General features: G+C 29.9%; 1 protein-coding gene across 2 annotated transcripts in view; it reads left to right on the top strand.

Annotated features, from left to right (window-relative positions):
• The window catches only part of LOC107442891 (zinc finger protein ush), a 192,785-nt gene that overhangs the window by 159,332 nt on the left and 20,402 nt on the right, over positions 1-13,051 (top strand). For both annotated transcript variants that reach the window (XM_071182419.1, XM_071182418.1), the window contains exons 2-3: positions 1,422-1,618; positions 8,462-8,582. In XM_071182419.1, coding sequence (XP_071038520.1) covers positions 1,422-1,618; positions 8,462-8,582 — 318 coding nt within the window. The remainder of the gene's footprint in view (positions 1-1,421; positions 1,619-8,461; positions 8,583-13,051) is intronic.

Below are 13,051 nucleotides of genomic sequence, written 5' to 3'. Positions count from 1 at the left end.
ACCTATTGTCATATTATTGTCAAATAGAATTTATCATCAATCAAAATTTCGATCACTTTCCAATTATACAGAAAACTGACATATTAACTGTGCCTTACTACTTTCAATCGATTTCTAACAACTTCTAGCAGAACTTCTCGTCATATATCAAATACTAATTATCGTCACTACACATTTTGGCCGCTTTTTGACCATCCAGATTATATTTTATATAGAGTAAATCACAATATAATTTTAAAAGGTTTCTCGAAAGTTATAGACAGAATTTATCGACAAAAGAAATTCCAACCACAAGTTAAATTACTCCAACCATAAGTTCTGTCAAATTTTTAACTAGAGTTCTGCGTCTGGAGGCAATCTAATCAAACTATTGTTTCCTAAAAGCGGCTACAAATATTTATTGTCATTTCAACGCCAAACTCAATTCTTGGTGTGTCGAAATCTGATACCCTTTCTGACTTACTAAATTGCTCACATTTTTACTAGATTTCTGAGAGTAACGCCAAGTTACAATTGTATGTTAAAAAGTACTAATAAAATTTATCACCCACCACAATTTCGACGAATGGCTATAAATAGAATTAAAAAAGACAAATGACTGAAAAATAGAAATAATTAAATAAAAGTTTTAAAAACTACTTTATTCAAGTCGATTACAGAAGAGAAATTATTCTGTTTTGTCAGACCAAAATTGTTTTAGTAATAAACTTTAATTAATACCAGGGGGGGGGGAGAAAGAAATTAAAAAACCGTATGCCCTTCGTTTTCCGCTTTTAGTTTGACAAAAACAGAATTATTTTCTACTTATTAACTCGCTTAAGAAACAGTTTTTTATTTTATATAATCTTAAAATTGATAAAGTTAATTGTGAAGCACTCTTAGGTTAAGTTGGATTCAGGAGGTAAAGAGCTTAATATTTCAGATCATTATGTTTCCGCCTGCAAAGTTGTTTTATTTGTTGTTATTAGCCATTTAATTTTCAAGTTTATTTTTAAAATTGTGAGAAAATACAAAACACAAAAATAATTAAAAGGTTTAAAATATGAATAACTTCTACCTATTTTCCTTTTAATTTTTATGCTTAGTCTTCTCAAATCAAAATCATCAACAAAAAAAAGCGCTATTTTTAAGTTTTCGATAAATGGACACTAAAACATCCCTTTATATGTCAGGGGGAAATGAGAATCTAATTTCTAATTATCGTATAAATCTTCGGTACCTGCTGCCGAAAACAAAGTCAACCAATCCGTCGTAGATATTCAATCAATACCCCAAAATTGTCACGTGTCATATATTTAGTCGGAGAAGGTGGTTGTTGACAGTAGATTGCTCGCACAATACTGATGTCTTTAATGATTGTAGATGGAGGGACAATCTTTGAGTTTTCAGTATTTCTTAAAGTATATTTTATCTCGTTTCAGGTAAAACCGAAGACACGCTAGAAGAAGTTTCAGAGCTGTTACATCTACCAACAGATATATTTTCCGTAAGAGACCCAGAGGACGATGTTCACGAGTATACAGTATTCACAAGACAAAGACTCCGTGAGGGAGTTGTATTTGGTCCATTTACTGGGCATGTGATAAAAGACGATTGTGATAGCCTTAATGTGATCGAGGTATTTATTATTTAACTCATTATGACTGTTATACTTTGTAATCAAAGAATGAAATTGATTTATGCAAATTCATAAAAAGTCAAAATAAGAAAATAACGCTTAAAATAATGTCAAAAATGGAGAAGCGCAAGAAGCAGCTATGACCGTATTTGTCTCATTTTAATAATTTAGAAAGTTGGAAACACAAATCAAGCAAAAAACGAAGAATTATTAAAGATAACACAGAGCCGCGATGGCCGAGGGGATAGAGCGTTCGCCTTCAAATGAGGTGAACCGAGTTCAAATCCTAGTGATGGCTGGTCGATTGCGAATTCCACTTCAAGCTTGCACCGACCACAATGCTGACGTAAAATATTCCTAGTGGTAGATGGATCATGGGTTAGAGTTCCCTTGCCTTCAGGCTAACAGTGGGAGGCTCTCGTGGTCTTCCTCTCTTAATTGATAATTGTTATTTTATCATAGTACTTTAGAACACAGCATTAAAACCAATCATTCGATTCTATTTACTTTTTTGTTTTTTACTTATTACTAAATGTGTGGTATTAAAAACTTGACCGTTACCAGTAAACCAGTAAGCCGTTACCACATGAACGGAAAAATTACCAAGTAAATTGTTTAAATACCGCATATTTTAGTTTTAGTAATTAAAAATATGTTTTGTTTTTCTTAACCAGAAATACAGTAAGGTAATTTTAATAGAAATTTTGTTCTCTATGTGGTTTTCATGAATTTAAAACAGAAAAACAATAAAGGTTGAAAAGTTTAGTACCTCAATTGTTTTTCTTTTAAAATGAAGAGAAAGACAATTCAGGCAGCTAAGTTATGTTATAGGGCATAATTTTTCCACCCAGATTTCCTGGTTTTAGTTAAAATAATCTTAAGGTAAAATGACTCATTAAATCAAGGAAAATTATTTGAAAATCATATCACAATATGTGATTTCAGCTAATAATTGATATTTCAGAAATATTGCAAACAGACTTTCGCTCATTAAATATCATTTTTCAAAAAATTATCGAGATTTCGGAAGTTTTGTAATGCGATTTTTCATCATTATCGTTATTATTATTATTATTATTTTGATTTACACTTTTTGTGTTTGTAGCGTTATCTGTCAAAAAATTTTGGAGCTAGAAAAGTTTATACTTTTTACATGAATTTGCATCGATATTTTTTTTTAATCTTAACTAAGTTACTCTTGTAATAAATTGTTGAAATAAATCCGTCTAATTTTGACCACATTTTTAACCAGTGCGATTGTGCATATTTGTACAATGGGATGGTGTACGTAAAATTTTAAAATAAGGAGCTGTATAATTTATTATATTAGCTGCCTGGCAAAATCAGTTATTTGATTTATATACAATGTCATGAATTAACTAAATATAAAAATACTGCCTATATTTAAATTTATATTCCCTACATTTACGCCATCGAAAATTGAGAATATGTTTTGTTATTGGTCACAATACAGTTGAAGCCAACGGAGTTTCTGAAATAGGATTTTCTCGCTGTTTAAGAAAAATACATTTACAGATCATAAATACTTCCATATTCTCAACAAGCGTTAAAACGAACTTTTTCTCATAGCTGTACCTTCCTGAAGTATGCATATAAATATAATAGGCAATCGAAAAAACATAAACTATATATTCGGTTTACTATGAAATACAGAAAATAGTTAATCATAGTATCAGATTTGCTATTTAATGGAAGAAGCTAAATAGCTTTCTTTTAAGGCAGCTATAAGACTATGTAAATGAACTTATAGATAGAGATGAGCACTAAAAATATATACTCTTAATTTAATAATTGGTTTGCTACGCAATAACAGTATAAATCAAATTAAAGTTTCAAAAAAATAATAATAATACCGATTGTTAGGCTTAAAATAAATTTAAGCTAACAAAACGTAAATTTATATTTCTCATCTTTCTTTTTATGATTTTGTATTCAATTTATGAAATATCTGACAAATATAAATCCGAAAATAATTAAGTTCTAATTAATTACGAGCAATTTTGTTTAATTACTGAAACAATTTTCCATCATTTTATATGCACCTACTGATCAACATCAACAGGTCTGGGCATCGTTTCGCGGAATATATTCTGCTCAACACACAAAGTGTCCGGTTGCAGTTAGAATGACCACGTGGTCAACATAATCCGAGCAATATATTTGGATAAGCAGACCCAAAATGGTTGGAGGAGATGAATGTTTCGATAACAGTTACTCTCAAGCATCCTTTAGGCTTAGCAAAGATTTGCGGCTACCCTTGGTTTAATAGTCATTCTATTCAAATCTGATCCTCATCGCTCTTGAGCATCCTCAGTAAACAGTTGTTATTTAAAAGGCCTAAACTTAAGCATTGCTAGCAATTTTTTTTCTTATCTAATTACATAATTAATGACTAAGTGGCATATTTCCGATAATATTATTGTGTCTTTATTCCCAGAACCTATTTAATCCAAATACTTTTGATTAATTTAATCCAAATGTGATTGTGACACTTTTTAAGTGCGCAGTTAGCATTTTTTCTCTTTTCTCAATATCCCTTACAGACTGCCATAATAAGCAATACAGACAGCCAAATCTCAAACTTCGTAAATCCTAATACTTTTATTTAACGAATGTGATTGTGACGCTCTTGCACGTGCAGATAATATATATTTTTCTTTTCTCAATATCAATTACAGACTGCCTTGCATGAAAACGTAGAGAAATTAAATAAAAAAAATTTTCATTTTACTGCATGTGACTGCATAGAATTGATCATTTTCCGCGAGTAATAAATAAATGTTTTATTATTTGGAGTTGTTTTTTAATTTATTGAATATTGAAATAATAAAAGTTTTGAAATAAAATTTTTTTTTTTGACCGATAAAGTTTTTTTTTCGTTGCGCTGAATGACTTAATATCAATTAATTTTAGAGTTGCTTTTCAGCTTCATCTGCCACGTTGGAGTAATTAAACTAACCAATAACTCCTATTTTGGACATAATTTTAAATTGGCATGGTTCTCATTTTACTCTTAAACTCTTAAACTAGCAGTCAAATATAGCATAAAAATTATTGCTTATATAAAAAAAGGAATGACAAAAAGAAATCGGCTATACTTAAATCAAATTTAATTCTTGTGTCACAACAATGAATTATTTACTTAATGATTAAATTCTGAAATGAATTCAGGTATTATATTTGGAAAGTTTAAATGTTGAGCTAATGAATAATCATGAAAAAACTTATTATAAAAATAATCACATTTCATAAAAGTCACCATTTTTAACATTCCACACTTTAACAGCAAAGTACTTTAAATATGACTAATAAAAATGCTATACAACCTCATTAATGCAGATTTAAGAACCATAATTACCCTAAACGGAAATCATCATCTTTTAACATAAAACTCATCACTTTATCTGCATAATCTCAACATCTGTCCAATTATTTTGAAGGAGACTAAAGAGGTAGGGAAAAAAAGACCACAGCGGTGGTACTGTAATGATGTGGGGGTGTTGACTAGAAGTCAGCAAATTTAACGCTTGACTTATCAGTAAAAAATACGCATATAAAAAAAAAACAGTTAAGAACACTTGCAGCAGTTTCCATACAAAAAGAAATGGAGTAATAGTACAACATACATGACCTAGATGGGGTATAAGTTTAATTTATTATATCATCCCGAAAATCATTTTCGAGTTAGAGGGGAATAAAAGTGGTATAGAACACAGCAAAGTAATTTTTTTTTATCTTTATATTAACGAACGCTAAAAGCATCAAAATGGCTGTTCGTTATCTACTTGTAATAACTGCCCGGTTAGGGAAAATCAGTTTTATCGCTTGCGCTTTTGCCCTTAGAGTAATTCCATCGTCGGGTAGAAAAATTCTTACCCCGATTTTATTTATACCCTTTTATTTGAGGAAATATTTTCGAACGATTACTCCTCGACTAAATTTTGATAAGAGACGCGAAATGATTTTTTGAAAGAAAAAAAAAAGGTTAAAAAAAATTATAAAATCGTTTCCTATAACTTCATATTATCAAGAATTTTTTTTTTCTCGCTGAGGTTGTTACTTTTATTTTAACCTGTATTACTGATATATTTTTAGAGGGGAATAATTTTTGTCAGATTGGAGATGTTGATAAGAATAGTTGTCATTACTGCAACTTTTTCCCCAAAAAGAATGAGACGGGGATTTTCTGTAGGGAAAAATTTCATCGGCGACATTAAAACTTTTTGACACCTCCAAACGACAAGTCAAATCCTTTAGAAAAGTGTTGATAAGGGAAAAGTGGAAATAAATTGATGCGTAATCAGTTCAAAAACTTAATATTTTATTTTCCTTTTGTATAATTCAAACTATTTCGTTTTTCTTTGAATAGTTTATTTTGCAAGCATTAAATAGACTAGCAAGATTTAAAGAATTCGAATGAGTGTACAAAATAATGATATTAAATAGAAATATTCTCTCGATATAAAAATGAATGTCTGTCTGTATGTTTTCCTTATAGACTCTTAAACTCGAAGGACATGAAATTGGCAGGCATATCGCTGGTTCAAAGCTAAAACGACACATCTGCAAACGTATTATGCTTGCAGATGTGTCGCTTTAGTTTTGAACCAGCGATATAGTTCAAAGTACGACGAAGGTCACGGTTGACATTAGAACATTCTACGACAAACCGTTCGAGCGGGATCAGCGAAAAACGAAATGGAATTTTCTGATTGGTTAAGCCCTAGCCATTGTTTTAAATTCAAATTTATATGATTCAATAAATCACATATTTTAAAGATAACAACAGTGATATTTGTAGCTTATGGCTTTATTTGATAAAAAAAAACGAGTTCATTGTTGAACGAGTGGATTCAGTATCACTAAATCTATATTAATTTTATGCGTTGATTTATTTATTTACTTTCCTTAAGAAAAATCTTTGCTTAGCAGAAAAATTTGTACCAAAATTTTAGTCTAGAAGAGTCATAAGCGCTTTAACCTCGTGTCCAAAAAGAGCAATTTGCTTTATGTTTATATTTTTTCTAAGTTTAAAGTGGTTGATGCAGTTTAAGAAAGTTCATTTCTTAAACTGCGTTCAACTGTGTTGTGAAAATGTTTACTGAACGTTATTTACATAGTTTTAATTATTGCCAAATTAAGTGGGACAGATTTTACTCCACCTTAATTTAAAGGGTTTAGGTTGTTTTTCGAAGGCTCCGTCGCAATATGAAGTGATGCTGTTTTGCGAATAATATGCCATTTTTAAAACTGCTGTGAGCTTGCGATTGTTACTCGTGACTATTTATCAAGTTTAGCCCATCTAAAGATAGCACTGTCTAAGCTTATTTTAAAAACTGCCCAAAATGTCATTATGGAGAAAAGTCCCAGTTCTGTGAAAATTAAAAGCGTTTGTGGTCTAATTTTTTAATATTTGAAAACTTACTCCAAAGTTGCATTGCCTGCGCTCATTAAAATTTGCAAAAACAGTGAATACGGCAGTCATTTTGATAATTTTCATCTATGTAGACAAATGTCACCAAATTGGTAATTTTTTAAAAAAGCTTAATAATTTTTAAAATATTTAAGTTATATGTCTGCTCTAAAGCCAGATAATTTTTCGTGGCACGATTATTTATATAGTTTAAAATCATCGCATTGCTTTAAGTGAAAGACACTTAAACTATGGCTTTTTTATTTTCTTTGGCAACAGGGCTTCAAAAAACAGTTTATATAGTTTAAAATCACCGCATTGCTTCAAGTGTAAGACACTTAAACTATGTTTTTTTAAATTTTCTTTGGCAACAGGGCTTCAAAAAACAGTTTATATAGTTTAAAATCACCGCATTGCTTCAAGTGTAAGACACTTAAACTATGTTTTTTTTTTCTTTTTTTTTCTTTGGCGACAGAACTTCAAAAAGCAGCGTTAAAGGGTTTCATGCATTTCTTCATTTATTTCATATTTTTCATAAGTTTATGTTGTTTTGTACTTTTTTTATGATTTTTCAAACTCCTTTTTTATGAAACTGAAATTTGTTTCTTTGTGCAGAAATAAATATGTGGCATCTACAAGTATGGATTTATTCATAATTTTTCTATCAAGAGTCATTATGTTTGAAAACTAGTTATTTCTCAAACACCCTGGATAAATAATTAACTATTTAGAAAATATCTTCTTTTCAAAGAAAGTGTTCTTTTTTATCATCAAAATAGCGAAGAAACATCATAAAATCATTAAAAAAAACAGGATCCATCATAAATTAATAATAAACTATCATCACTATCCTGTCAGAGTGTCCGGTCTTTCCTTAATTTTGGTTTTGATAACGGATTTTTGATTAACCCTTTAGCGCACAGATTTTTTGAAAAAATCCGGCCAAAAAAATAGCAAAATTTTTTTAATGTAAAAAAACACACTTTTGAACATTGTCTTTTTTTTCGGTGGACAATTTTGATATACTACGCTTTTGTTTCATGGAAAAAGGCAATATTTTATTCTTGAATATATAAGTTTTATAGCATACAATTATATGTAAATGATAAATATTGATAAAACGATTTTTTTTTTTTGCTTTCACATTGTTATTTTCAATTCTTGATCATATTCGAGCGTGAGAAATTATAGCAGCATAAAATACAACGCCGCTCGAATTATCTCGAGTGTGCACAGTTTGGCCTGTTTAGCGCGCTCGAATTAACTCGAGAGCATAAATTACGGGGTTAAATTAAAGAAACGTCTATCAACATTTTAAACTTTTAATTTGTGCTTTTAGAATGTTTTCTACTAAAACATAAGTGCTCAGAAAGTGCTTAGTTTTATAAATTTTATTTATTTCATAACAGACCAAAGACGAAGAAGGAAGAGCGCTCCGTTTCGCCGTTACGGACGAGTCCGGTGGATGGCTCAAACTCCTCAAATCAGCTACCTCAGGGAGCAATCCCAATACTTCTCTATCACACAACGGTAAGTTTTGTGGTGTCTTAGGTGATTTATTTTTATAACATAATCATTGTAAAAAAATTGCAATTTCAAATAGGTTATAAATGTTCCTTCGTTCGCTGTTTAGATAAATCATCCACCTTGTTTTTTACACTAAATATATTGATTGCAAAAATGGTAGTTCTATATAGCGAACGAATAGATCTTAAATGTTCTCTCGTTAGCCAATTCATAAATCCCCCATCTTGGTTTTTACACCCAATATAATGATTGCAAAAATTGTAGTTTTGTTAAGGTGACAAGGGACTTTCAAAGAAGCAAAAATTTGTGAAAAAATCGATATTTTACATTTTATATTTCTGAAATCTTGGCATTTAACTGAACATTTAAAAAAAAAAAATTCTGGAATAAGAGCAAAATTGATGAAGTTATGACCATTTCAGTTTTGACCACACCCCTTTGTTTACCTTTTTTTGAATGCAGGTAACTGTTAAAATTAGTTTAGTTTAAAATTAATTTTAAATTAGTTAAATATTTTGTTAATTTTTTTAAAGAAATTTAAAGTATATAATTATTAAACTATTTCATTAGACAATATTTATAGGTATTTATATTAAAAACAAGAAATATTTGTTCAGAAGTAAAATTTGCAATGAAAAAGTAGTAAATGTCATTTTTCTCAAAATGTCTTTTTTGACAAATTTACAAATTTCAAACTGTTCCAGCGTAATGAATTTTCATTCTATTGACCTGAGAATTTAATGCTATATATTGATGAATATTATTAACATTTTGTTGGAAAAGTTTTTTGAATTAAGTGAATAGAATTTTTTTTATACATGATATTTTATAGAGGTATGATGATTTTTTCCTAAAAATGTAGGTTTTTTACTGTTTTTTTAATGTTATTTGTTTCTATAATAAAAAATAAAAAAAGTACTCCCAACAATTTTTTCAATATTACCTAATATGTAATATTTTAAAAGAATTTTGTCATTTTGACAAAATTTCAGACGCGTGGAGTAATATAAAAAAACATAAAAAATTCAAAAATTTTAATTTCTTAATTTCTTAAATTTTGAAATATTTCTTTGAAATTTTGTATAAAAGTTGTTTTTAACAATATAAATGTATTCTGAAAATTTCAGGCAAATCCCTTCATAATTTCAAAAAAAAAATTTGAAAGCCCCTTGTCGCCTTAAGCGAATTAATAGGTTATAAATGTCTCCACGTTCATTGGTTGTAAATCATTCACCTTGCTTTTAAAACCTAATATAATCAGTGAAAAAACTGAAATTTTATAACGTACAAATATATTATAAATGCCCTCTTGTTTCTAGTTTATAAAGGCTCCATCTTGGTTTTTACACCAAATATAAAGATTGCAAAATTGTAGCTTTATTTAGCGAATCAATAGGTTATAAATGCCCCCCCCCCCGTTCTTTGGTTGCAAATTATTCACCTCATTTTTATAACCTTAACCTTATATAATCATTGCAAATACTGCAGTTTTATGACGTACAAATAGATTTTAAATGTCCTCTTGTTCGTAGTTTATAAATCCCCCATCTTGGTTTTTACACCAAATATAAAGATTGCAAAAATTGTAGTTTTATTTAGCAAACAAATAGCTCTTAAATGCTCTCTCGTTTGTTGGTTATAAATCATTCATCTTGATTCTTACGCCTAATTGATTCATTTCAAAAGCTATAGTTTTCTTTATCATACAAATAGGTTAAAAAAGCCTTTTCGTTCGTTGGTTATACAGACAAAGCCTCTATAGTGAACCTCCAAGGGACCGAAATTTTGGTTCACTATAACCGGGAGTTCACTATATCCATACTGCAAACAATTTCAACTAATTTTTCCGAACTGCTCCTTTTTATTATACATTATTTAAATAAATGATCTATAAAAAGAAATACAGAAAATGATTAAAAAACAATATGTAGTAACGAAAATTGTGTTAACTTTTATTTTTCATTACTCTTAGTTTTACGTACAAAAAATTTAGGGATGGTCTTTATTTAGGGATGGGAAACTGAGATAGAAGAAGCAAACAAGAGAAAATGCTTATGGCTACATTGCACTCAATAAATAGTTTCCAAAATCAGTCTATATATTTTATGTAGAAATTACAAAATTACCAAAAAATGAAGATAAAAAATCTGTCGAAAACAGAAAAAAGTTCATAATATCCAATTTCCTCTTTCTTTTGATTCACTATATCCACAAAAAATAATATCTGTGTATAGCAAGGCACGGGAGCGAAAATTTTGTTCACTATATCCGAGATTTCACTATAAACAATGTTCACTATAACGGGGTTTGGTTGTATGGGTTTAATCATGTTCTTCAAACCTAATTGTAGCTCAACCATTTTAATAATTTTTCATTCATAATGTTCAAACCAGAGTAAAAATTGCAGTTATATTGAACATTTGGTTATGTTCTTTGGCAATCGTTCGGTTTACACACGCTGCTTTTTTGCAATACATTGCTGAAAAAATAGTTTTCCTAGAATGAAAATTCCCATTATTCTGTAAAAGAATATTGAATCTTTATTATTTAAGACTTAACATTGCGAAAAATATTTTTCGAATAATTTAAAATCCAAGATCCATTTATTCTTGAACCTTCAAAGAAATTTCTCTTTAATTTTCATCATTCAACAACGCATTCAATTTTAAAATATACACAAAAGCCTCAATTACCAAATAGCACTTAATTATGAAACATTAGATTACCACAGAGGCGTATCAAACTCCGAATAGATAACTCGAAAACCGGAAAGTTACAGTTACTACTCCTGGTAAAATCGGCCTGCATCTCCGAGGTTTAGGACCCAATCTCGGCACTCTTGGTGCGATTCAAAATTGGACAGAAAGCCTCCTTTCCTGTTCCCATTGTCCATTGGCTTCCGTTGTTAGTGGCCATTAGTAACTAAGAGGCGGGATTCTGAATTCAAAACCCGACGAATACAGCAAAAGGGCGCTTGCTTACAACAGAGAACTCACTAATTCATCATCATTACTAGTGCTGCTATAAATCACTGAATTCAACTTCCTCTTTTCATCATTTTCTGATGCTGCCTGATCGGAAGAATAATTATGTTGAGAAGGGTAGAACATTATCAGGATACAGGATCAGTAAAAGCTTCCAGTTTTCTGGAATCGTTCGAAAAGCCGCCTTTTATTTAGCTTTCGAATGATTTGGGCGTTTATTTGTGATATTCGGGTTGAAAATTCTGACGGGTGTAATTTCCTATTGCACTCGTTTTGGAAGTTTCGTTTTCCACATTTTAAATATCGCCAAGTGGAAATTTTTGATAGTGCTTTCCTGTGCTCGGTTTAGTTTTGCACCCGCGACATTAATTATTAATTTCCTCAGTTGGAAGGATAATTTATGCGCCAGATTAAATAGGAGAGGCGATGCGATAAATGTTTTCTTTTCGTTCTCGAAAGTTTGTTTCCGAGTTGTTTTGGAAATGGAACTTAAATTTCTAATCGGTGAACGGAATTTGAGTGGTGTTAATCTTTCGCTTTTAATTGTTAATCATTGGGCTACTGTTTGTTTTTATTTTCAGCCTCTTATTTGAGACACAATGTTCGAAACTGTTTGTATACGAGGAAATCAACTTCGAGATGTGGCTTAATTAAAGCTTTGTTTGTATTCAAACAATCATTTCTAAATTTAATGGTAATTCCAGAGTTTCAGATGGAATGATTTAGGAAAGTTATACTTAATTTTATCTGTTAATTTTTTTTCTATTTGCCAAGCAAATGACTTAAAAGAATTCCGGATATTTATACCAATTTTAAAAAGAAAATGGAAAATATGAAATAAAATTAATTTATCATTATTTAACAATTTCATACATTGAATTGAAATGTTAGGCAAGAGTTTTTTTGAAATGAAGAAAATCTGCTTATGAGAGATCGAAATATGCAAGAAACCTTTTCGTTTTTTCCCCCTAAATTCATTGAAAATTATTTTGTTAATAATGCTCCAGTTATGTAGTTTATCATACCGTGCTCTTAATGCACCAGACACAACTCGACAGCAGATTTGATTCGTCATAAAATATTAACTAGTTAGAAGTAGCTCCGTAATTTTTGTAATCGATACAATCGATAGTAACAAAATGAGACTTTGTGTGTCTGCGTGTTTCTCTTATAACCTCGTTACTATTTGAACTAGAGACCTGAAATCTGGGTGTATGGGACAATTTTAGCTCCCAGTCCTAAAAATTATTCAAAAACTTCAATAGATAGTTCAGGAGGGGCGCTTGAAAAATAAAATTTTATCATTTGTTTAGAGCTAGTGCCATTAATATGAATGAAACTGCAGACGATTATTAAAATTAATCAGTGATATTTCCTTGTTTGTAGATCTCATTAACCAAAAAAGGAGTTCATTGCACGTTCTTAGATATTTTGTTATATTTTTATTTCTTTTATAAAATAAACTCAATGATTATCGTGAGTGAGGTT

Source organism: Parasteatoda tepidariorum, chromosome 6 (genome assembly GCF_043381705.1).
Source record: "Parasteatoda tepidariorum isolate YZ-2023 chromosome 6, CAS_Ptep_4.0, whole genome shotgun sequence".
NCBI classification, from domain to species: Eukaryota; Metazoa; Arthropoda; class Arachnida; order Araneae; family Theridiidae; genus Parasteatoda; species Parasteatoda tepidariorum.
The sequence above is the reverse complement of the archived record's forward strand: the minus strand, read 5'-3'. Positions and strand labels throughout refer to the sequence as shown.